We start from the raw sequence: 27,646 nt of genomic DNA on the forward strand, positions 1-27,646 counted from the left end.
TTCCCTTCTCCGCGTTGTCCCACTGCTGCTGCCATTTAGTGAGCGTGTTGGCTCTCTCTCTCTGCTCCGGGCTCGTCCTGTGCCTCGATCCCTGTAGCATAAGCTATCCTCTTCCAGTAGCAGACAGATGGGGATCATTCCGGCTATCACGTGCACAGCGTCTGACGATATTGTTCGGTACGAACTTGTCACGCGCATTGCCATCAGTCTGAAAGTGCGGTTCAACTGGTCTCGGTTCCTTGCTGTTGTCAATGCCATAGACCACGCTGGAGCTGCGTATCGTACGATCGATGATGACACGCTCGTCAGTAACCTCCTCTTGCTACTAACAATCGCGGAATTATTGGGCACAATCCGAGATAACGCCAATATCACCTTCATTGCCTTCTTGCATATGTAGTCAACGTGACTGTTAAAGTTCAGTCGATCATCCAGTATAGCGCCCAGATGCTTGACCTCACACTTCGAATTGATGATGCACTCACCGACCGAGATGCTCGCATGTTGCACCGCCTTTCGGTTGCTGATGATGACCATTTCAGTCTTTTCATGTGCCAGCACAAGCTTCTTTTCCCGCATCCAATTCTCAACGACGTCTACTGCCTCCATGGCGAGAACCTCCACCTCTTCTCGAGACTCGCCGATTACTAGGAGCGCCACATCATCCGCAAAGCCGACAATCCTAACTCCCCTGGGCAGATTTAGCTTCAGCACTTCATCGTACATAATGTTCCACAACGTGGGACCCAGGATGGATCCCTGTGGAACGCCAGCCGTGACAGACATATTTATGTATCCGGCGTCTGTCTCGTATATCAGCGTCCGGTTCTGAAAATAACTTTTAAGAATCTGACATACGTACTCTGGTATCCTCAACCTGTGCAGAGAGTCGGCTATTTCTACCCAGCTGGCACTGTTGAAATGTATGTATGTATGTATGTATGTGTGTATGTATGTATGTATGTATGTATGTATGTATGTATGTATGTATGTATGTATGTATGTATGTATGTATGTATGTATGTATGTATGTATGTATGTATGTATGTATGTATGTATGTATGTATGTATGTATGTATGTATGTATGTATGTATGTATGTATGTATGTATGTATGTATGTATGTATGTATGTATGTATGTATGTATGTATGTATGTATGTATGTATGTATGTATGTATGTATGTATGTATGTATGTATGTATGTATGTATGTATGTATGTATGTATGCGTGTGAGTATGTGTCAAATAATGCAACTCATTTGTTCAGAGATGGCTTGACCGATTTTCACAAACTTAGGCTCAAATAAAAATTCTCATAGTCCATAGGTTGCTATTGAAATTTATCAAACTTTCATAGGTTAAAAGGGGGTTTAAAATTGGAGTCCTTCATTTAGAGCGACGATGCAAAAAATGTCAAATTCTTCTAGATGTAGTCTAGATCTTCAAAACTGATTTAATTTGTAGGCTATATAAGTTACTTACTAAGAGATCCGACTTCGACAATACCGGTTCCCAGATCCTGGTTCCAGAAGTACCGGAAATAGTTCTCAAGGATGGTTTGATCGATTTCCACAAACTTAGGCTCAAATGAAAGTTCCTGTAGGTTGCTATTTAATTTCACCCGGGTCCGACTTCCGGTTCCAGAACTATAGAGTAAAGTGTGTTTAATCATTCAGTGAACCGATGCAAAATTATGAATTATTAACTTGACATAACTAATTAAAAATTGAGTAGGTTACGCTAGTTCATACCGAAAAAAGTTTCTTATTTTATTCAAAATTGAAAAAAAATCTTCAGAATCTTCTAGTAATATTTTTGAAAATAAAAGTAATATGAGAAAGGCATCATTACACCACTAGGTGGATTAAAAAAAGTTTTAATTTAATATAGCTGTAAATTTTGTTAGTGCACTGTCAGTATCTGGTATAACATCACATCATAGCTGTTTTCGAATTATTTTCTTCTAAATGATTTTATTCCACGACTTTAACATAGAATTTATGTAGGACAAGATATAGCATAGCAGCTCCAGTAGTCCTCTTAATTACGAAAATCATTAAATCATTATATAGAGTGAGATCTGCTGTCTCTGTTTGATAGATTGACTGTAAGGGTGAGATGAAAATAGATACTTTCGCTTCGAGTTTTCGCGTCAATATATTGTATCCGATCACAATTCAGAACAAAAATATTGGATCCGATTTTATCACAATGTGTTGATTGAAAGTCGAATAATCGACGAATTAACTTGGTGACTCTAGTAACGAGGTGGTTATTGGTACAATATCCCTATAAACGGAACGCGACGCTGCGCGATACATGGTTTTTCGTGCGACACGCGACCAAGTAGTACAGGTATCTATTTATCAATGGTTCTGATTAACGTATTTTATTGGAAGAATATTTTAATTGCACTGACAATAATCTACTCGAGTGCTGACGTCTAGACCTATAAATAGAAGAACAATTTGTTTCCTTTCGGGAAATATAGAATACCGTTCATTTTGATCTATATCATTTCATTAAATAGAACGTGGATTACTATAGATTCATCACTTTTGACCTAATTTGAATATGTACGTATTCTATGGAATATAAAACATTTTATTCACTGCTATCACCATCACCATCCAGACACAGCTTCAATGGAACTGAAAAAATTATCCTTGAATTCATTAAATTGACTCTGTTGAAAGTAACAACTGAAAAATTTATTTTCCGAACATCAATGAATTTTACATCATCACAATGACGGATTGCAAGCATTATCCAACCATTACCAAGCAAATTACCGCCACTTGAACTTATCCGATAATCTCAGCAACCGCCTTGCTAACTAAGTATTTTGTTTGTTCTAGGTAAGCCGGCAATGAAAGCTTAATTTTCGCACCTTTCGCTTCTCTTGATCACGTGTGCCCGTATTCTGCTGGTATACATGTCGAATGAACCATGAAGCAGTACCCCGTCGGACGAGCAATGGAATGATACCATTAGCAACCCAGTTCACCCGTGATTATGCTTTATGCTGCATTCATAACTTGCGCTGTTGCTAAGCACATTATAGGGTACCGACCCCCGCAATAATCACTGTAATCATCTTGAGCTTTGGATTAAACATCCTTCCCGAGAGCAAAAAGTGAGTGAGAGAGATATATCGCGAGCGATATACTGTAGACAGCCACCACGTGCTCGCAATATTTTCCTCGGGACAAAAAACGAATTCCCGAAGGCTCAGCGCGAGGCAACCAAACTGGCTGAAGGAATATACAGATCGACAGCAGTAAATTGCTTTTATTTATATTGCCGAACATAAATCAGAGACGCATACACACTGAACGAAACGGGCGAAACTTTAACGAGCTGGGCGAAGTCAACGCGCGGCATGACGTTTCGTTGTGTCCCTTCGTACGACGCCAGCGCTCAATGGGTAAGTACGAAGCTTTCATCACCGTTTTTCCGCGTTTTGTATGTTGATGAACTTCGGGTTTGAGCTGGAAATCTTAAGATGTCTCTGTTCGCAAAAATGTTTCAGATGAGCTTGGAAATTGGACAATTGGACGTATATTCAAATAAATTTATCTGTTATTACTGTTTTCGTAGGAAAGTTTACTGATAAGTGAAAAACCAAGTGTTTAAGTTATAAAAAAATATCGATAATTTTTCATATAATCATTGTGAATGGTCTAATCTGGAAATGACAGACTCATCTTGTTTTTTTGTCATTCAATTATTACAGCGCCATTATGAACTTTATAATAACCTCTAATTCATCAGTTCATCAAATTCCCAGATAAATAGTTTCGACAACCACAAACTTTCTTGTTGTTTAATGGATTATGGATCTTTTGAATTCGATAGGGTTCAATAGAACCTGAACATACCATACTATCTCATCGGTAACGCCGGCTCCCAGAGGAACTTTAAAAATTTTAGTTGGTAACAACTTATTTGTGATGGAATCAATATATGTTTGTGAACCTATCACCTAATTGATTGTCCCGCAAAGGATCATAAAAATATCTTTCATGGTTAGTAAGACCTCTCGTTAGAAATTTCGTTTACCAAAGTCGCACATGTCACTTTCCACATTCAAAAAAAAAATAACAGGGTTGTGTAAGAGACACATTTCAGGAAGTATGAACCTTCAGTTACTAATATATCATCGTCAAGTGCATTCAAGAAGTATTTATAATAATATTCAAAACAAAATGCAATTGAATATAGTTATAAATGCGAACTTCCGCTTTCGTTCATAAATAGATATATCTGTGCACAACTCGCGCGAGTAGTGATTTGCTTGCTATGTTTGATGCATGTTATTGGGTAACATTGAATAACGTCGTACGTACGAAAATTTTCAACGTTAATAAATATCTACGGATTTCTGCTATTCTGATTGGTTTGAACGAGCGCTATAACGAGTCGTTTCAATCTGACTTTTAAAAGCAAAATTAACGGTGGGTATTGTAAAAAAATAGAGCAGAGTCGACGCGGTTACACAATCGCTTATACGAGGTCTGTTCAAAAAGTACCCGAAATTCTCATTTTTCTAAAAAAATATTTATTTATTCGTCTACATCTATATGGTCCCCTTCAAAGTATTCCCTCCTAGATATAATACACTTATGCCAGCGTTTTTTCCAGTCTTCGAAACACCCCTGATAGTCACTTTTTGTAATGCTCTGTAGCACTCTCAGCGATTCTGCCTTTATCTCTTCAATCGATGAAAAACGCTGTCCTTTCATGGGTCTCTTCAACTTTGGGAACAGGAAAAAATCACACGGAGCGATATCTGGTGAATAAGGAGGTTGGGGCATGATTAAAGTCTTGTTTTTAGCCAAAAAATCACGAATAAGCAACGATGAATGAGCAGGTGCGTTATCGTGGTGCAAAACCCATGAATTGTTTTTCCATAAATCGGGGCGTTTTTGTTTTAATTGCTTCACGCAAACGTCGCATTACTTCAAGGTAATACTCCTTATTGACGGTTTGACCTTTTGGCAAAAATTCTTTATGCACTATGCCATTATAATCGAAGAAAACAGTAAGCAAAACCTTGACATTTGATCGAACTTGATGTGCTTTTTTCACTCTTGGTGACGTTGGGTGCTTCCATGTGGACGATTGTGCACATCATAACCGTACACCCATATTTCATCACCAGTAATGACCCTTTCAAGTAAATTTGGATCGTCGTTGACGTCGTTTAACAGCTCCTGAGCGATGGTAATGCGTTTGTTTTTTGATCAAAATTCAGCAGTTTTGGAACGAATTTTGCTGCCACTCGTTTCATGCCCAAAACATTTGAAAAAATATGATGGCATGAACCAACTGATATGCCAACTTCATCAGCAACTTCTCTAATAGTGATTCGGCGATCATCCATAATCATTTTTTCCACTTTTCCCACATTTTCATCGATTATTGACGTGCTGGGTCGACCGGAGCGTTCGTAGTCTTCAACGTCTTCGCGGGCATCTTGGAAACGCTTATACCACTCGTAAACACTTGTTTTTTTCATAGCAGACTCATCGTAGGCTCTCTGTAACATTTCGCACACTTGGTTACACTTTATTTCATTTTTCACGCAAAATTTAATACAAATTCTTTGACTCTTCAATTCTTCCATTGTTTAAACTAACAAAAATCGCCGAGCTCAAAAAAACACGTCTACACCAGCCGCTACAAGACAGAATGTAAACAATGAATACAGCTGAAAATTTCACCATACATTAGGGACATATGTACCAACACAATAAAAAAAAATTTTGACCACCGGACTCTCCAGCCGCGCGCAATTAAAAAATTCCGGGAACTTTTTCAACAGACCTCGTATATAATATTACCTACTTTTTTTCATAAACACGTTTATTTCATAGTCAATATACATAAGTTTTTCCTCGCCGTGGCTTCCACAATATATAGTCCTTTAAATCTAATACATTTCGAATATCATATTAGTATGATGGTATTCATTAGTTAATCTAAACACTGTTTTTGTCAAGCGATTTGCTAATATAAATTACATTAAATAAAATACATTTATTTTGTACATGATCTTATTATTATTTAGGTTTGTTTGTATCAGTTCATCACTTTTATTCATATAATATAGCTGGCTATTGGTTGAACTCATGGAAGACAAAGGGGTCTAACATAAAATAAAATTTAAATTGGAACTCCACTGGACTTAATGAAATGATAAAGAAGTTTCATGTATGTATGGTCACGACAAACAAGAATGTCGCGAACTGGGACATTGAATAGTCTACCTTGAGTACGCAAGGAATTTATTAGTTGAGATCTGACATCACGACATGATCAATATCGCGATAACCTTCGCCACAAGCACAATGATTAGTCTCGGAAAGTCCAATTCGAAGGAGATGTGCATCTAACGTGTAGTGATGGGACATGAGTCTGGACATCACACGAATGAAGTCCATACACACATCCAGTCCCCTGAGCCATGCCTTCGTCGATATTTTAGGAATAATTATGTGTATCCACCGACCTAGATCATCTCTATTCCAAGAAGCTTGCCAGCTGACAAGTGTTCTTTGGCGAGATGCGCTATAGAATTCGTTGAAAGCAATCGGTCTCTTATAAATTTCACCCCCAACAGCACCACGTTTGGCTAAAATATCAGATTTTTCATTGCCTGGAATGGAGCAATGAGCCGGGACCAAAACTATTGCGATTTGATAATTATTAATCAATATGTCGTTCTAACACTGTTTTATTCATTTGCACTCAGACTATCTGTGAAGAGAAAATAATGGTTTGGAGATAATATGACGATTACATTCAGACTATAATGAACTGCTGCTATATAAACAGATGCTGGTTCTTGAAGCCTAAATGAAGCCGAAACATTATTGTTGAATATACCAAACCCAGTAGCCTCCTCAATTCGTGATCCGTCCGTGTAAAATATTTTCTCAAAGTCAATATGCCTGAACTTACTTGTAAATATTTTTGGGATTTCGATCGAGCGTAGGTGTTCCGGGATTCCACGCACTTCGCGCTGCATGGATGTGTCGAAAAATAGAGTCTAGTCAGGGACATTTAGAAATTTAGAATAGTATCGACAACAATAATCATTGACATCCACTCATCAAGCGGGTTGACATTCACTCATCATCATCAGTCAATTTATTATGAGTATTTATTATGAATATTCAATAGTTTTTCACACCTGCTGGTTGATATATTTCGATGATAATTAGGCTCTCTTTATATACCTGCATTTGTCAATAATTTCTTCAGTGCTAATTAAACTTGCATTTAGAACCTAATCAAATGTTCTTAGAAATAATATAAATCCATCTTCAGGTGATTTGGTGATGGTGGTTAGAAGCATAAAGAAAACACATCTAAATTCTCTAGTATAACAGTAATTTAACTACATTACTGTCATACATTTCACACAACCACAGTAGCTAATGGAAAAAGTGCACTCGTTTCTTACGAGAAGCGCTGTCAGTGTCTCCGTTCAGTGGGAAATCTAGGTTGGCTTCATTTATATTAGTAGCGTTCAACCAAAGATAAATAATAAAGACATGTACGTGCTTATAAATATTTAAAAAAAATGTGGTTCGTTCCCGGTACCTTCTGAAATGACCGCACTCACCGCTTGGTGGAGCGCGAGATCAATTGCCTTGTTATCATTTCAACCAAAGTGTGCCATGCCAATCTCAATTTATACAAATGAGCTACCGAATCTGAAGGGTTCTCGCGGTTTGACATTTGCATTATGAATGTATGATGGGAACTCAGCAGTGCAACCAATTTATCACCATTGGTGCCAGTTTCACGGAGGACCGTAGATGTGTGCCAAAAAAAGATCGTGACTGTCATGTCTGGAAATTCGTTTGTGGTTCAACATTACGATAATTCTGAGCCTACTCTGTTATTACAGCATTGTCTGGAACTCCATCGTTTACCAGTGAACAAAAATGAATAGCGAATTGCAGTGCAGCAAAAACATTATATTAACAAGATATCTCACTCTCACATTTTCCCACAAATCATTGGCAACATTTTGCGAGCATGGCGCCCTCAGGCGAGTCTGCATCGAATCTCGTACATAGAAGTAGGGAAGATAGATGTAAAATACGTGCGCCCAAAATAGCAGCACTGCGCACCCATACAATTGACACGATTGACGTGCGATAGCGTTGCTGAACTGAAGATTGATATCGCTTCAAGCTGACAGGGTCTGAGTGCAGTTAACACCCACACAAACGAACATGGCATCCACACACCGCGCTGTCATAGTCTGCGACTATCCAGCAAGCGAATGGACAATCCTGCTATTGACTTAAAAAATGTCTTGCCATGTGTCCTCATTTTCTCCACATCTCAAGAAAAACATGCACATCTCAAGAAAAAAATCATTTATCCAAAAAAATCGTTGCCTAGTGCGATACAGCAGTTTGTTTTGTTTCGTAAGCTGATTTTAGTTCTCTCAGAAAGTATTATTTTTGAGAGCCTATATTATGGGGCCGTTTTTCTTCAAATTAAATCGTGAAGTATTTGTTTCGAGAGTTTCGTGAGGATCCACTATCGCAGCGACAGGCCATTTGGACAATGTCAAATAAATACATGAATTGATTCTGATCGACCGAATGATGGTGCACAAGCTAAAAGATGCCACGAAGATTAGAACTGAGTGCATACATCATATTCGATAACACAAATTAATTTTTCCAATTCCTTTTAAGCAGTCATTTTAAATATTCCTTGATTTGGGACAGTGCTCGCGTGTGTCTTGATGGCACCACGTAACCCTATCAAAAACATTCAGTCGGTCATCTACGTTCAGACAAAATGATCATCGAAATTCGTAAGAACGAATTATGACTTACAGGCATAAAGATAATAAATATATTCCATAAGTTCGTTTTATGATACAAAGAGGAAATCTTTCAATATTTTATAATATTTTTATGTTATATTCGTAAAATATTCTTATGAAGTTCACACAAATGTACGATTGAATTTCATAGGTTCCGTTTTAAGATAAATATTTTGTAATATAGTAAATTGTTATCTGTAATCTACTTTAGAACTTATTTTTTAACATTTCATGTATCAACAGTTGAATTTTTTCTGACATTTTCAGTTTAAATTAGCCCATTTGCGATTTAAACGACTTGTAATTCCCATAACTATGAAGAACAAGTTAAAATTTTCCCTCCATCAAAATTAAATTGAGTTCCCTATTGTTATAATACGTTCTTTATACCTGACAGTTCTCCGAGAAATCCGCCCCGAAGTAAAGTTTAACAGTTAGTTTCAAGGCTGGAATAATAAATATTGCGAGATTAATTTATTTATTAATGTTTTTGCCATGACGAAATCATATGACAAAATTAAGACATTTTCACATTACGGACTATTGATGAAATACCATGGATAGATAACAATTAGGATAACTGAGCTGAGCTGAGCTGAAGTAGATCGCCCGTAGTTACACTTCGTGATTGACCGAATGAGTGGAAATGTACAATGAACCAAGAAAATGAAGCTTGGGAGCAGCAAATCATTATTTACTGTACATAGTCACTCTTTTCTAACTTTTCATTAAATAATCAATAATGACGCCGGCTACGACCAAAGGCTGTGCTACTGAGGAAAAGAAAGGAATGTTATGTCGTTTTTCATTGAAAACATTCGTGGAGTGTTTTGCTCGATTCGTGCACTTTTCGTGCAGTCGGGCAATCAAAACAGGTGCACTGTGTTTCATTGATTTGCACCGCACGAAAAAAATGTACTTTCGGGGCAATTCGCGGGCAACTATTTTGCACCCGTTTTCTTTTCAGAGCAGCATGCGTGCAAACCAAACTTTACAAAACCGTTTCATTGATCGGCTGTCAGGGCAAAACACTGGCACCGAGCGAGTGGAATCAATGAAAAACTACATTAGTCCGATACTAGTTATTTCTAGAGACCGCGGGTATCTCCACGAGCATCACGGAATAGCAGATGTGTTAGTAGGGAGGGAAAGAGATCCGGATATGTTTTGGTAAACATAATATCTCAACAAAAGCTGATGTTCGATACTCAGGAGAAATATAATAAGACATTATAAATAAGAAAAATATAAAATATCTCTAAGGAACGATCTCACCATTATCCTTTTTCTCCTATTTGCTTTGCTGTTAACAACGCGAGATGAAACACGATTACTGAAAAAATAAAATAAAATAAACACTCGCGAATGGGTTTGCTGCAGACCAATTTTAGATTTTCAGTTTGAATAAAACGGTTAACTTGTAGATTTTCACACATTCCATAGAAATCTGATAACACCGACAATGATATGCAGACGGTGCTTCGATCGGTTAATACCGTTGAATTTTGGGACAGTAAATTCTTAGTTTCCGCCGCTTGAGCATTTTTAGTATTGCGAATCAACATTATTCAAAAAATAGCACTCTCAATACTAAACACATACTTGGTACACCTGCACTATCACTCAAAATAACAGTTGCGACCAAATTTTTAATTATACGTATCAAACAACACATTGAAATTAGACTTTTTTGAAAGCAGCACATAGACACCGCATCGTACTCACAGTGATGCCAACTCTCTCTACCATGGATAGATAACAATTCGGATAATTGAAAAACTGTTTATGAAAGTATCAACTTATTAATGGAATCGATTTCTGCTTGATTCATAAGCCCTAGGTTTATGGAACTTTTAGTTGCTTTTTTCTCAGTGTAGAAGGTGGGTCTAGTGTTCTCTTCGTTTGTGCAATATAAATTTTATCACAATGAGACCAGGATATTTTGTATTTTCTCGACTTTTTCAATTTCTCTGTTAGATCTTTAGTGGATCGTATGCATTTAAGTTAATTACTTTTGCTACTGAAAACTACATCTAAACCAAAATGTTTTAATTTTGTTTTGAGCGGTTGTTCAATATCTGGATTGAAATCCAACGCAATCCTTTTAAATTTCCATGTGCTTGGATTAAGGTTATAAGGGACTGTTTGTGTAATAATCTAATCTTTTATTAATTATTATCTGAATAGACCGCTTCACATTTTCGTAGAGTTTCTCAATTTCGAGAATAAGTTTTTCCCTCAATCAATACATTCCCCACTCCTTAAGATGTATTGTCAGCATTTTATGGTTTTATGGTTTTTTAAGCGGCCATTTCATCTTGACAAGAATGAGTCTGTATACTGATAGGCAGTATAACCATCATTTGATAAACTTTTTCTACCTGACCAAAACATTTCAATGAGAACCTACAACTCAGGTTTCATGGCAACAGTTCTATGGAGTTCCCGTTGCCAAATTAGGCAAATTCGCACAAAGCGATTTAATAGATTTCATCAAAAGTATTACGATCTTGCGTGCCACAGATTCGATTTGCTTAACCATCTACTGTCCCGAATTTTTCGGCAACAGCTTGCACATGTCTCAAATCATCGAAAAAAGACCTATTCCAAGCTCGATTCAATGAATGAGTAAAATCGTAACAAATAGTCCAAGTGGACACAACAATCAACAACTTTTATTTCGCGCACTCTCACCTCTCATTATGCGAACGGCAAACCGCAACTTCACGCCATTTAGATACCCTTCCCTCACAGTGAATCGCGATGGACCACCGCCTCGTGTAAGCGCTGTGCAGATCGACCGATTTTTCATGTAGACATCCATCACCTTATACACGAATTTCCGAAGCAAGACCCGCAAAACCTCGTAGTCGAATCAACGCTTAATGTAAAAATCTGTGGCTCCGCGGTACATTAGCTTCCAATTATAATTTATTATTTCGAATATTTTAATAGTTAATCTAAACTAACAATGAAGTACCCAGGCCAAAAACATTTGTCCGTTCGATTCCACAGTCTTTCCTGCAGCACATCCAAACGAACACGAAGAGATACGTCGCTTATTTCGTTCGACCTTATTGAAGGTAATGTTGGGTGGCCGAAGAGTGCGACGGACACATGGTGGTGGAATAATAAATGAAAAACCTATCATAGGCGACCGAGTGGGCGTCCAGGTGGGGTCAATAACAAAAAAAGTACCCACAACATTTGAATGTGTGGATGAACGCGCGGGCAGTTCAAATCATACGCGTACATTTGAGTTGATTCGGTATCACCAGAATGTATGGTCTGCTTTGAATCTATACGGTACCATTCAGAGCGCATAATTGCAATACCGGTCATGCTAAGGTAGAATAGATAACTTGTTAGCCCTATTAATCTACATTCGGCTTACAATTATCGGTTCTACCTTTCGACTTAGGAACACAAAACACAAAGTGACGATAGCACTTTTAACTTCGCAGCATGTGCAGGAAAAAGCTAGATTTCTTTTTGGCCACACGGTTGCCCAGTGACATCATTGGAATTCTCCAATACCGCGGCGGTGCGATTAGAACGAAGGAAGACCTTCCCCCTCATAGGTCGGCAAAATTAATAACAATGTTGACCAGCTGCTGCTTGCTTGAAAGCGAAGACACTGAAATAGGAAGCAATCCAATAACTAAAACAGCATTACCAACGGCAATAGGTACAAAAAACGCTTTATCTCTTTAAACTGCTATAAAATAGTTTTTTATTCATGAATTGACATACATGTGGGGAGAGGCCGACTGCAGTGTGTACTATGGAGCAGTCCAAATCGAACATTGAGTCCAGATTGGAATAGGAGAACGGTGCTGCAGTGATATTTTTATTGGTACATTTTTGCGCAGATAGGTTCCTGTCGATTGCATACGAATATAATTTATAATTACCTGCTTCTACTAGAGAGATGTAACAATCCTAAAAATAATTAAAATTATGAAATATTAAACTAGAATAGCATTCATATTTTTACTAAAAGTAATACCGTAAATTATAATGTATAATATCATGCAAGTAAAAATGAAAAATCTACATTCGACGCAATACAATACATTCATTTTGTGTTTTCAAGGTGATGACGACTTCTTACATTCATTGTTGGAAACGGCATATTTATGGCATATTTTTGTTGATTCTGTCTCTGTTCATAAACAATGTCCCAAGGATGCCTATTGCGCTGTGGCCTTAGGCACCCAACTTTGCTTTCTAAAATATTTAGCTTTGAAACATTTTTTGCAACATTCGAATTGTACTTACTCTTACTCTTTCAGTCGTAGACCACGAGGGTCTCTGCTGTATACAGGAGGCATCTCCATTCAACTCGGTTCATGGCTGTTCGCCGCCAGCCTCGGAAGCTGCGAAGGGTCCGCAGGTCGTCCTCAATTTTTTTTTATTTAAAAGATGTTTTTTATTCAGGCCTATTTGCGTGCAAGCTTTACGTGGCCGAATTAGCCGATTTTTTAAATAAACAATTTTTCGAAGTGGATCTCGTTGTCACTCTTTTTCTAGGAGGAGAAGAGCTTCCATTTCCCTCCTGCGAGGGATGAGGGGCACTTTGTTCGTGGCTCGTCTCGTCCTCCATTGCCGCATCGGTGGTTTTGTTGTTGATTTCCGTCTTCTTTTCGTTTTCCTTGTTGTTCGCAGTCTTGAGCTCGTTGCTAGTTGCTGTAGGAGCGCCTTGTTGTACATTGGTTGCAGTTGTTGGTTGGTTTGATGGTGAAACAGGAGTACTACGCTCACTAGTTTTCGTTGTTCAACGGTTGACCTTGTCTTTTGTTGAAGATGTTCTTTTCGCAGTTTCAGTGCAAGGTTTACCGTAGTGTGCAGGTTGTTCACAAAACTGACATGTAACCAGCTGATTTTCATAGGTAATCAGCGTTTTACACGGATGTGTCCCACCTTGACCACAAATGATGTATGATGGAATTGCCTTACGTAGTTGCATACGTACCACTCGCACGCCATTCCGGATGCCGGGAAAAAAATTCCGCCATACTTCTCTTTCGATGGAAAGAACTTCACCGTATTGCGACATGATTTTCCGAACGCACTGATCGCTGGACTGCGGGGGAAGGTCATGCACGCGTACTTGTATGGCATTGTCCACCATGTGCACAGGAATTTTGTATTTAATGTTGTCACACTCAACGCTGTGCACCTCGTTGTTAACCGAAGCGAATGCAATTGCATCGCTTTCACGTTTAAACATAATGTACACACAGTTAGACGCCTTGTTGAATTGAATCTCAGTTACATTATTAGCGTCTAGATGCATTCGTTCTTTAAGTAAGATTTCAATTTCATTTGCTGCTGGTCTAACTTTGCAACGCTTGAAATCTATACAAATTGAATTTGGCCTTCTTGGCCAAGTTTCAGGCTTTGTTAAATCGTATTTGACCATTCCGTACACTCTATTGTTCACTGCACTGTATTGTCTTTGTTTCTTTTGCTTCGACCGCAAACGATTTTCGACTGTGTTGACTGAGATGCGAGCACGAACTGTCGTCCTCAATTTGATCGATCCATCTTGCACGCTGCGCGCCTCTTCTTCTTATACCGATCGGATCATTATCGAGGATCATTTTAACCGGGTTGTTCTCCGACATTCTAACAACATGCCCGGCCCACCGTAACCTCCCGATCTTGGCCGTTTGGACGAGGGTTGGTTCTCTCAGCAACTGGTGCAGTTCATGGTTCATTCGCCTACTCCACGTACCGTCTTCCATCCGCACTGCGCCAAAGATGGTTCGCAACACCTTCCGTTCAAAAACACCTAGTGCGCGTTGATCCTCCGCAAGCATTGTCCAGGACTCGTGCCCGTAAAGGATAACCGGTCTAATCAGCGTTTTGTAGATAGTTAACTTCGTACGACGGCGAATTTTGCTCTATCGAAGCGTCCTGCGCAGTCCAGAGTAAGCACGATTTCCTGACAATATGCGTCTCTATGCTATTTTATATTGAATAAAAGTGATGAACTGATACAAACAAACCTGAAATAGTTATAAGATCATGCACAAAATAAATGTTTATTTTCAATGTAATTTGTAATAGCAAGTCACTTGATAAAAACAGTGTTTATTATTCCGACATACTAATATGAAATGTATTAGGTTTGAAGTACTATGTATAGTAGATGCTACGGCGAGGGAAAGCTTATGCATATTGCCTTATGGAATAAACGTATTTATGAATCAAAAAGTATGTATTCTAAATTTTCAGCATCGTTGTTATTAATTTTGAACACTTTGAATAACACGATAATTAGATGTAATTGATTGACGTATAATCCAGACATGAAATCAAATTATCAAATGAACGCAGTTCAACTGTTGAATTGTGCGAAGTCGTTGGTAATTTAAAATTGTGTATTCTTTACATTAAGTGTACGGCTCGTCAGCGACCGGTAATGCAAATTTAACTCCTAGTGTCCCTAGGCCAGCGAAATTCCTTCTTTTTGTGACATACATCTTATCTTATAAATGAAATAACTCAACTAGATCAACAGGTTCTCGACACAGAAATCTTTCCCTATAAAAAAAACGTTTCAACTTTTTATATAGATCAGCTATTCCCAATCTGTGGTCCCCGGACACTTGGAAGTCCGCGAAGTAGTTTTTTGGTAATCGCGAATTATTTTCATGATAACCTTTTTTCTGTCAGTAATTGTTCCTAGCAGTACGTGTTATTGTATTGCGTTAATCATGTTGCCGTTTTTTCAAACTTGAGTGTCATTTTCCGTTAATACGATGTAATTTTCGAAATAGAGTGTAAATATATTTCCAGCTTACAACATTAATTTGAAGCGTTGAGGTCATCGAAAAACTATTATGGTCAGAGCTATTAAGGAGTTCGTTAAACTAAAAGGTTGGGAACCACTGGTTAGACTTCACAATACGAATATGAATATTCAGAATCCATATGGATCAACAACTTTTTACCTTTGGATTTATAATTCTTCTGTTTACCAGTGAAAGCCTTTTCAGGTCCAGGATCGGTTACGACAATCGATTCAAAGCACAAGCAACTTATTATTTGATTCACCGACCCAAATGAGATAAAATTATTTGATGGGTGATGAAACAACGGTCCATTCATATTTTTATTTCATTCCCCCTCAAAACAAAGGTATAAAAGTATGTTCATTTGGTGTAGTGTACTGTTTCTGAAATCAGTGTATTATGAATGTTTGGGAACCTCCAACAGCCATAAAATTGATCACTAACCAGTAACGATCGTCTAAAAACACCGACACGTTTAATGGGTGCCACCACGCCATATCTACAAGCCATAACATCGTTTAACACCACGCTAATTAGTCTGCTTTTAATCGATCCACTGGTTTATGCAGAAGCTCTCTTGGCTACCGAACAAGCATATGACAAACAAAAAAGTACTAAATTACATTAACTGGATCTGAGCCTAATTATAATGGGTAGCTATCATATATGCATCGTGCATCGACTATCGAGAGAGAGAGAGAGAGAGAGAGAGAGAGAAAGAGAGAGCGAAGGAAGTGATGACCTGCCGCCACCAATGTTGCTTGATTTAGGGATACACAATTATCGCCCAGTCTATGGCTCGAGTAATTTATAGCTTCCAATAGAAAATGGGATTGCTACTGCGGTATCGGCATTTGTTGGTATTATATTGTACAGTCAAGCTAAAAGCAAGTTTATACACCATTACCATTTGATAGGAAAGCTAGATGCGCTTCCGATTCATTGGGAATGACAGATTGCGATTACGAGGAAGTTGAGGAGGTTGAAAAATACCGGATAAATATCCAGCTTATAAACGGATTCACACATTTATCAAAATTTTTTTTTGCTCTCTTGCTATCTTAAGAACACAATACACAATATTGAAATTTGCATTTTTGTACATCTTAAAATAAAATAGCTAACACCCGAGAAATTTACAACTTGACACAATTTTATTATTTAAAGGTGATACTGACGCGTAATTAAAAATAAATGCTTCTTGCAGATTATTTTAGTAGTTGTTTTTCATTCCGCTCCTCCTTTCTTACCATTAGTGGCTTCGTTTAATTATATTTTTTAATGCTAACCCCGTCCTTTTGGTCCCGGAACCTGGCTTGGAACCTGGGATCTAGCCCAAGTACGAGCCAAAAGCATTGCTCATGTTCTGCTGATTAGCATTAGCCTGCCGCTTTCGCACTCGAATATGTGTATATGAATAGCTTTCAAGGACTACCGCGATACGGCGGCTGTTTAGTTGAGTTCATTAGGGTAACAAATTTCTACCGTTGGCGAGCACAGACTTAAACTTTAACGAGTCACTTCCTCCAAGATGGAGAAAAAAATTGATAATTTTTAGAGATCGCAAGCTGTATAAGAGATTCGCCTTCTCAACTATAGCTATCTTTATAAATACGACATTCTTGGAACGAAGTGGATACGATTTTTATTGAAGGTGGTTTTAATTGCATTTGCCCTGTTGAAAAAACTACTTCAAAAACAAACTGTCTCTCAGACAGTTTGTTTTTGAAGTAGTTTTTTTCAAGATGTTGTATATAGCTGCTATTTTGAAATAATAAACACTACCTGAGTTATAGACCATAAAATGCAATATAACATAATAGTTGAACGCATTTGAAATAGTTTACACTAAAGAGATTCGATTTTGGGAACAAAAGACTATAACGTGTGCTAACTAGGCGACGAACTCAGCACGATTTCTATTCGCGCAGCAATGTATTATTCAAAAAGCTCCGAATGATCACAATCCGCTTACTTTAAAGGAAATACGGACACGAAACTCGAACGAAGCAAGTTACCACTTTGTATCTTGGATACACTATGTACGCAAATAATTTCATTCATAAATTCACAACGGTTAACGCGGATTCTACATGTCTACAGATCTGAGGTCAGTATAAATTGTCAACCTTAAACACGGAAAATATATGCTGTATGCTGAAATCCAGTTACCGCCATACGATTGTGTTGAATGCATTTAGATTCCCAATATGTGTGTTAAATTTCGTTCATTTATATTTTTTGCAGACTAAATAAAACGAACATACTTGAGTCATGATCTTTTCGCTCTACCTTCCGCTGGAACTTTGTTTCCAAAGAGTATTAAAGGAGGCACAAAAATTTAAATTAACAATAGTAATAAAAAAATAATAATAAAACGAGCGACACATTGCCGCGCGGTCATTGGTAAGGGGCGGGAAAGAGACCTTTAAATTGAAGTACTCCACACAGAGAGACGAACTTCGAATCCGCTGAATGACTACGAAATAGAGCTTTAATATAAGAGTAAAGAGTGTGAAGAGAACAGGTTCAAATCAAAGAAAGTACGCGTGGATTCCGTCGTTGGCGTTGGTTATTGTTGTTGGTAGTTTTTAGTTTATTTATTTCTTTCAATCTTCGTCCGTTTCGGCGGTTGGTCCTCCTATCTTCGGCTCAACGCTTCATCAAGTCTCCACAGCAAGGCTGTTAGACCGAACGAACGGCTGACAATAAGACGCCGTTGATCCGCGAGTACTCCGAATTCGTAGTCTTTTTACAGGAATCGTTTTGTCGCTTTAGAAAGATTGTCTGGTGTAGAATTTATGCGTGAAAAAAAACATGCACTAGATAGTAACGCGTTGACATTGTTCTGATGCCGTGGTAATCTGTTCGTTTCCACAATAAATATCACTGAAGTGCGTCATTTTCACGAAATCCCCAAATCACAGTAAAGTGAGCAAAAAACTTACTGCCTATGCTCGTGGGTTTTATTTCCTGCATCATGATTGATAACAAAACTAAGTTTAATGTCGTATTCTAACTAGCACTATCTTGGAATTATGCCTTTTTGTGGACATCGAAGTACTGTTTTTCAGACCGCGTAGCCGAATCTAAGCGTACAGAATATGCTGCGATCCTATGAACACTAAAATCCTTGTAGGCTGAGGTTCGAACAACAAACTCGAAAGACTAGCGTCTTACAAGAATGAAATTATTTTGTGAATTAAATTTTTTTCATGCACATTGAAATTGGATTGAATATAAGCTTATGTCACAGTTCCTTATTTTTCAGTACACTATAAAAGTAAAACTAAGCGGTAATTTAAAAATCATGTCTTATTCATTGAAAAATCAATGCATTTTAATTTAGTTTTAGATTGATGATGGTATTCAATCAAAATTTCGATTCAACTGATGTCTGTTCAATATGACTTTTAATTTACATGTCATGTACGTGACATACTGGTAGGAAACTTTTCGAATGTGATATAATGTTCACACCATCACTTACCACTTACCAAATTATATACCTTACCTTACGGTTAAAAACACTATTTGAACGCACACAGTAGTGTAACTACACGTTTATAATACCATTTTATATACTTCCGAAAACCCGAAATTAGAATGTTTGGTCATCAACTAACAAGACTTGCACAATAGAAGAGTGTAATGTTATTTGCAGTACAAAAGCCGAAATAGAAAAAAAATCGAGAAAATATTTTGAATTTCATCCAGAGGGACTCAAACCTTCATTTTTATGTATTCCGTGCATACGCCTTTTTCCAATGCGATTCAATGCATAGGTCACTGATTTTATAAGCCAAATGTGGTATGTTCGAGCCCTGGCCTGGAAGGATTCCTAGGGCCCGTAGGATCGCAGCACCAGTCATACGATGGTTCTGTACGTTATGAATCGGCTTCAAAGTCTGTTGAAACAAAAGGCTAAGTCCCACAAAAGGAATATGATTTGTTTTATTCAATAATATAAGTTTAAAGGCACACTGTTAAAGCTCTAAGATGCCAAGGTCATTTTCTAATTTTAAATAACTAGTATAATTTCAATTTTTGTGGTGATGGCATTGAGGTAAAAATTAATGTGATTTCAAGGCTCTGCGTTTTGGTTCCGGTTCAAATTCAATAGCAATTATTGAACATTAGGGCCATTTGTTTATATTTTAGTTTGTGAAAATCGGTTCAGCAATCTACATCTTTTTCTATTAAAAACTAACACACTTTGTATGCAATCTAAGCAAATTTTGAATATACCATTAGCGTTAATGCCACCTCTTTTTTATTTAATATTATGTTAACATACATTTCATGCTTCACTTTTTCGACATGAATTGATCTTGGTCTGTACTCGAGTCAAGTGTCCTCTAATTGTACTTCGCCCGCTGACCCCAACCGCTGATTGATACAACATGTATATGCTGAGTCGAGCCTATCCCCTTCCGAACGGTTCGCATACCAGCACCTCACCAACTCTATATAGCCAGCAACATTGAGAACCAAGAATTGACCCACTTCCACTTTTGCAGAATCCGCTTGTAGAAGAATACATATTTTTCCATGAATCCAGCCGGGATCTGCTACGTTTCACGCAATTAAGTTATGGTCCAATTTGTCACTGCATTACCAAACATCCATCAACCGAACGTTCTCATGAAGAGCAAAGAAGTCACAAAGAGGAGAAAAACAGATGATTAAGGCACATGTGAACAAGACCCCTGGCTTTTCTGGTAATTTGAGATCTCTCCGATCGCCCGATGGTCCGATCCCGTGTCATAGAGAGAGAGAATAAACACCCCGGGAGAACTGCACCTGTGGAGAAATTCAAGATTTTGGGAGACGCTTCGGCTTGTCCCACGAAACGAAACGCCTGAGAGAAGTTGTGGACAAGATAAAAACATAAACATAGCTAGAGGCCATTATTAGTGACCCAGCGGTGTGTAGTTTACATGTGATACTCGGATCGTACGCATCGTATACCCGGTAGATCGTCGCGTTCCTCTCCCGCAGTTCCGTGAACTACTAGTGCCATCACCTCTTCATCATCATCCGGGAGAATATATACAAAGTTCTATATTTGGCTAGATTTCAGCTAGTGTAACAAGTGCCGATGAATGGAAATGAAAAACGCGAATGTCGATGTCGGCTCAAAATTTCGGTGTAATCCTTTTCCTGTAATCATACTATGAGAATTGTGTGTGTGAATTGAGTGAAGTGTCTCAATACTTTACGGTGGAGTCGCCTAATCTTCGGAGTCACGATGAAGAATCACTCGGTGGGTCACGAGATGGCAGATCTCAATCCTGTACAGATAAATGACCTGCGACATCACTCGCTGAACGAAATACTAAAAAGTAACATGGAAATTATGAAACTACCGAATCATCATCTCGATCCGCACAATTTTGGGGGTCACCAGCATCTCCATTCAGCGGCAGTTGCAGCGCCCGCTTTGGATTCAATGGATTGCAGTGGCCTTAATGTGGTGGTCAATGGCGGCCAAATGATAGCTGGTAACGATAGCAACAACAATAGCAATGCCAGAAGTGACAGTAACAATAACCATAACCAGAATCCTCGGAATGCCAATCGTAACAGTGGCAGAGGTGGCGTTGCTAGCGGTAATTCAAATAACGACTGTGACGATGACCTGAGCAAAAATCAATTGATTTTGATTGATGATGAGCGAAGTTCTATACACGATGATGACGACGTAAGTTTTACTCTGACTCCATGGTTTTCTCCTTTATTTCTTAATTTCGATAAACTCCTTCTGAGCGGCTCGTTCGGTGCTGCCGCGTTGCGCTTTCTCGATCGGTCGACGCGATTAGCCATCGTGCCGGGCCAGGCTTCCAACTGAAATGTTTCAAATTTTCTAATCAGTTGGGCTGAAGTGGTACCACTGGCAACTATTCGGACAATTTTTAATTTACGAGGGGACTCGAACGAATCTTGCAAGTAATCCGAGGTACGTCAATCATTCAAGATTACTGAATTAATTATTCTGCCGTATTCATAGGCGATAGTGAATGAGTGAGGCGATGAAGGGGAGACGAGGACTTTCGTTCATTTCTAGCAAGAGTGACATGCGATGCGTAATGCAGCAAAGCGAGGCTAGTGCAATGGAACGATAGTTTTATGTGATGCTGTGATATCTAGAGCAGAAGCATTTAGGTGTCAAAGTTAGCTCCCAAGGCTACTCACTCAGAGACCCGAGAGTGATGTTTTGGCTTCGGTGCTCATATGACCAGTACGAAATTTTGCAAACCACTTACGAATTGTTGCTTCGCCCGGTGCAGAGTCTGGATAACACTCATCAAACCATTTTTTGGTATCGGCGGCACTTTTTTTCATCAAAAAGAAGTGTTTCATCAACACACGAAATTCCTTTTTTTCCATTTTTTTCACAATAACAAAAGTAGCTTCACTCAAAATGCAATATCTCACAAACTAATAATCAGACAGCTGTCAAATTTATACACGTATCTTTTGAAGGTTGGTACTAACTGAAAATGGTATGGATTTAATTCTAGTGGCGCCCTCTCATAGAAACGATACGAACTTTTCAGCCGATCTGTTACCTTGAGTACGCAAGGAATTTATTAGTTGAGATCTGGCATCACGTTACTCCACGCATGTCCAAACGACATGATCAATATTGCGGTAACCTTCGCCACAAGCACAATGATTAGTCTCGGAAAGTCCAATTCGAAGGAGATGTGCGTCTGACGTGTAGTGATTGGACATGAGTCTGGACATCACACGAATGAAATCCCTACTCCCATCCAGTCCTTTGTCGATATTTTAGGAATAATTGAGTGCATCCACCGACCCAGATCATCTCTATCCCAAGAACTTTGCCCAAGAAAAAATCGGTTCATTCATGCCAGTCATGTTTGAGCGAATAGCTTCAATTGCACTCAGACTATATGTGAAGAGGAAACAATGGTTTGGAGATAATGTGACGATCACACTCAAGCTATAATGAACTGCTGCTAACTCTGCTATATAAACAGATGCAGGGTCTTGAGGCCTAAATGAGGCCGAAACATTATTGTTGAACATAGGTGATAGGTTTAGCCTCTTCAATTCGTAATTCGTCCGTATAAAAGATTTTCTCAGAGTTAATATGCCTGAACTTACCTGAAAATATTTTTGGGATTTCCATCGAGCGTGGGTGATCCGGGATTCCAAGCACTACGCGCTGCATGGATGTGTCGAAAAATAACGTTGAGTCAGGGACATTTAGGAGGCTGACACGGATAGGAATATATCTTGAAGGGTTGATTTCCAGTGACATATGGTTGAAATGAGTCTTGTTTGAGATTGAAGCTCAACTAACCTTTCGAAGTAATTAATAACCAGGGGATTTAGTACCTCACATCTTATTAGCAGTCGTGATGAAAGCTCCCAAAAACGATGTTTCAATGGAAGAACTCCCGCCAGAACTTCAAGACTCATTGTATGTGTCGAATGCATGCAGCCTAAAGCGATTCGCAAACAACGGTACTGAATTCGCTCAAGTTTGATAGTATGAGAGTTTGTAGCGGAACGAAAGCAAACGCATCCATATTCCATCACTGAAAGTATCGTTGTCTGATACAATTTTATAAGATCTTCCGGATGAGCACCCCTCCAAGATCCTGTTATTGTTCGAAGAAAATTTACTCTTTGTTGGCATTTTGTTATCAGATACCTAATGTGTCCTCCCCACGTGCATATGGAATCAAACCACACCCCGAGGTATTTCAAAGTCAAAACCTGCGCGATCATTCTTTCCATCATATGAAGCTGATGCTGCGCGGGATCATGCTTTCTTGAAAAAACGACCAGCTCTGTTTTCTCCACAGACAATTCGATACCCAGATGAACAGCCCAAACGGACATGTTATCTAAGGTATCTTGCAATGGTTTTGGCAGGTTAACAGCTTTGGGTCCAGTAACTGAAACCACGCCATCATCTACTAATTGTCTTGGTGTGCATGGGGTTACTAGACAGCTGTCAATGTAATTCACGTGAAAATTATAGAGGAGCGGACTGAGGCATGAGCCCATGTAGCTAATTCTGAATGCTGCTAAATTGCCATGTGAAAAATACATGCGCTTCTCTGATAAAAGGTTGTGCAAATAATTATTTATAACCGCTGGAATTCCATGTTGGTGGAGCTTGTCTGAAAGAACATCCATAGAAACTGAATCAAATGCTTCTTTAATGTCTAAAAATACAGACGACATTTGTTGTTTTTGAGCGAAGGCAATTTGGATGTCAGATGAAAGTAATGCAAGGCAATCATTCGTCCCTTTATTTTTACGGAAATCAAACTGAGTATCTGATAACAAGCCGTTCGTCTCGACCCAAGTGTCGAGACATCGTAAAATTTTTTTTCGAACAATTTCCTGATGCATAATAACATTGCAATGGGTCTATATGAGTTGTGATTGGAAGCTGGTTTCCCCGGCTTTTGATTGGCGATAACTTTCACTTGCCTCCAGTCAGGGAGAACAATATTTTGCTCAAGAAATTTGTTGAACAATTCCAAAAAACATCTTTTTGTGAGATCGGTCAGATTCTTCACCAAGTTGAATTCAATTCTGTCCAACCCAGGAGCGTTATTGTTACAAGACAAGAGTGCTATAGAAAATTCTATCATTGAAAAGGGGCTATCAATGCAACCATTATTTTTAGTAGACTCCCGAATAATGCTCTGCGTAGGAACAGAACCTGGGCAAACTTTTCTAGAAAAGTCAAATATCCATCGGTTCGAGTATTCCTCACTCTCCTTTCCTGCGTTACGATTCCTCATTCGTCTGGCCGTGTTTCAAAGAGTGTTCATTAAGGTTTCTCTAGACAAACCTTCGACAAAATGTTTCCAATAGCTATTTTTCTTTCTTGTATGCTCTTGTTCTAGAACCAAGAATTTTTCAAAATTTTGAGGAGTTGCTCCTCCTTGTTTTAAAAACGTCTTACAAGCATTTTGTTTCGCATGTTTAGCATCGAATCACTCTTTGTCCCACCAAGGGTTTTTTTTTAAATAAATATTTATGGAATATGAGTTAAAATTAAATTATTAAGATTTAAATTGGGTGTTCAGCCACAAGTGGTGACTTTTCAGCCCTATTATATATATGATTTGGTTATTACCATGAGGACATTATTTGCTTCCGCAATTCTGAGATTTTTGTGTAGGGAAAATTCTAAACCTACTTGTATTGTGTAATGGGGAAAAGGAACTCATATACTAACTTTCTAACTAATACAGAGAGCGAATCGATTCAATTGAAGATTGCATCGATTTTTGTCGGAATTTGCTTATAATATTATGTGACATTACATCTAATGGTTCTATATTTGTGAGTCTGTGTAACTCAATTGTACTAAACCAGGGAGGACGCTTCAAAATAATTTTCAGAATTTTATTCTGAATCCTTTGAAGCGTTTTCTTCCTGGTGGAACAACAGCTTGACCAAATTGGTACCGCATAAAGCATGGCTGGTCTGAAAATTTGTTTATAAATTAACAATTTGTTTTTTAGACAGAGCTTAGAATTTCTGTTTATAAGAGGATATAAACATTTAATATATTTATTACACTTTGCCTGGATTCCTTCAATGTGATCCTTGAAAGTGAGTTTTTTGTCATACGTTAAACCTAAGTATTTAGCTTGATCAGACCATGTCAATTCCAAGCCATTCAATTTTAGAATGTGATTATTGTTTGGTTTAAGAAAAGAAGCTCTTGGCTTATGGAAAGATAATTAATTGCGTTTTTGCTGCATTTGGTTTAATTTTCCATTTTGACAGAAAATCACTGAACATATTTAAACTTCTTCGTAGGCGACTGCAGATCACTCTTAGATTTCTACCTGTGGCTAACGGACCTGTGTCGTCACAGAATAGCGATTTCTGACTACCAACGGGTAGATTTGGAAGATCAGAAGTGAAAATATTATACCAGATTGGAGCTACACTCGAACCCTGCGGAACACCGGCTCGTACACGGGTAGCAATTCAGATTTACAATTCTGATAGCTAACCTGAAGAGTACGATCAGTTAAATAATTTTGAATCATTTTGATCAAATAAATAGGAAACTGGAAATCAGACATTTTTGCTAATAAACCTTTGTGCCAAACACTGTCGAATGCTTTTTCTATGTCTAGAAGAGCAACTCCAGTGGATAACCCAGAAGATTTATTTGATTTTATCATGTTCGTTGCTCTGACAAGTTGATGAGTAGTTGAATGTTCATGACGAAATCCAAACTGCTCTGGTAAAAAAATTGAATTCACATTTATATGAGTTATCATTCTCAACAAGATAATTTTTTCAAAAAGTTTACTGATAGAAGAAAGTAAGCTAATTGGTCGATAACTTGATTTTTCTGCTGGGTTTTTATCAGGTTTGAGGATAGGAATTACTTTAGCGTTTTTCCATTTTTTTGGGAAGTAAGCTAATGAAAAACACTTGTTGAAAATTTTAACCAGGAGTCTCAAGGCAACTTCGGGAAGATTTTTAATAAGAATATTAAAAATTCCATCATTACCAGGAGCCTTCATGTTTTTAAGTTTTCTAATAATTGATTTAATTTCATCAAAATTCGTCTCAATAATGTCATCGTGTGATAACACTTGGGTTGAAATATGATCATATTTCAGTGAGACTTCATTTTCAATAGGACTCACAACGTTCAAATTAAAATTGTGGACACTCTCGAACTGCTGAGCAAGTTTTTGAGCTTTTTCGCCATTTGTAAGAAGTATTTGATTTCCTTCCTTGAGAGCAGGAATTGGTTTCTGAGGTTTCTTAAGTACCTTAGAAAGTTTCCAGAAAGGTTTAGAATATGGTTTAATTTGTTCAACTTCTTTAGCGAAATTTTCATTTCGCAAAAGAGTAAATTTATGTTTAATTTCTTTTTGTAAATCTTTAACTATATTTTTCATAGCAGGATCACGAGAACGTTGATATTGTCGTCGACGAACATTCTTCAACCGAATGAGCAGTTGAAGATTGTCATCGATGATAGGAGAATTTAATTTAGTTTGAGCTTTGGGAACTGAAAGATTTCTAGCTTCGATAATATAATGATTCAAATTATCAATTGCTGTGTCGATGTCCGCAGAATTTCCTAAAATAGTTTCATGATCCACATGATTTTCAATGTGAGATCTGTAATCCAACCAATTAGCTCTATGATAGTTGAAAATAGAGCTAATTGGATTAGTTATAGCTTCGTTAGAAAGTCTGAATGTTACTGGAAGATGATCTGAGTCAAAGTCAGCATGTGTAATCGGTTCACTACAAATGTGACTTTGATCTGTTAGAACCAGATCAATTGTAGACGGGTTTTTCACTGAAGAGAAACAAGTCGGATTACTGGGATGAAGAACTGTGAAGTAACCAGCTGAGAGTTGATTATGAAGTATTTTACCATTTCTGTTATTTTGCCTACAATTTCACTGGACATGCTTAGCATTTAAGTCCCCTATTACGAAAAATTCGATCGATATCTTGTAAGTTTTTGCAAATCGCCTTTAAAGAAATTTAATTGTTCGCCGGTGCATTGGAATGGCAAATATGCTCCAGCGATGAAATAAATTCCATGAATGGTTTCAACTTCGATTCCCAAGCTTTCAATAACCTTAGTATTGAAAGAAGGTAAAATTCGATGTTTAATTTGCCGTTGGACAAAAATGGCAACTCCACCAACCATTCCAGTAAACCTGTCAAATCGATGAACCACATAATGTGGATTACTTTTCAATTTGACATTTGGTTTAAGAAAAGTTTCTGTCACAATGGCAATATGGATTTTGTGAGCTTCGAGAAAATTATAAAATTCATCTTCACTCGATTTCAAAGATCGAGCATTCCAATTTAAAATATTCATATATTTTTTTAACATCACTGTTAAATTTTAAATTCATTATAATATTATTTGCAAATTGCTATCCGATTTGAAATGCTTCAAAAAGAGATGAAGTCGAATTCATT

The 27,646-nt window shown here is 37.9% G+C and overlaps 1 protein-coding gene across 5 annotated transcripts in view; it reads left to right on the plus strand.

Moving 5' to 3' along the window:
* The window catches only part of LOC131439509 (transcription factor AP-2-epsilon), a 155,361-nt gene that overhangs the window by 50,087 nt on the left and 77,628 nt on the right, over positions 1–27,646 (plus strand). Inside the window, exon 2 of one of the 5 annotated variants that reach the window (XM_058610611.1) lies at positions 2,860–3,428. The exons of 2 other annotated variants lie outside the window; for them this stretch is intronic. In XM_058610611.1, coding sequence (XP_058466594.1) covers positions 3,384–3,428 — 45 coding nt within the window. In that variant the 5' untranslated portion in view covers positions 2,860–3,383. Of the gene's footprint in view, positions 1–2,859; positions 3,429–20,888; positions 21,369–27,646 lie in introns of those variants that run through there. 2 more of the 5 variants (XM_058610610.1, XM_058610617.1) reach the window with 2 other exon arrangements.

The sequence above is a fragment of the Malaya genurostris genome, chromosome 3 (genome assembly GCF_030247185.1).
Source record: "Malaya genurostris strain Urasoe2022 chromosome 3, Malgen_1.1, whole genome shotgun sequence".
Taxonomy (NCBI): Eukaryota; Metazoa; Arthropoda; class Insecta; order Diptera; family Culicidae; genus Malaya; species Malaya genurostris.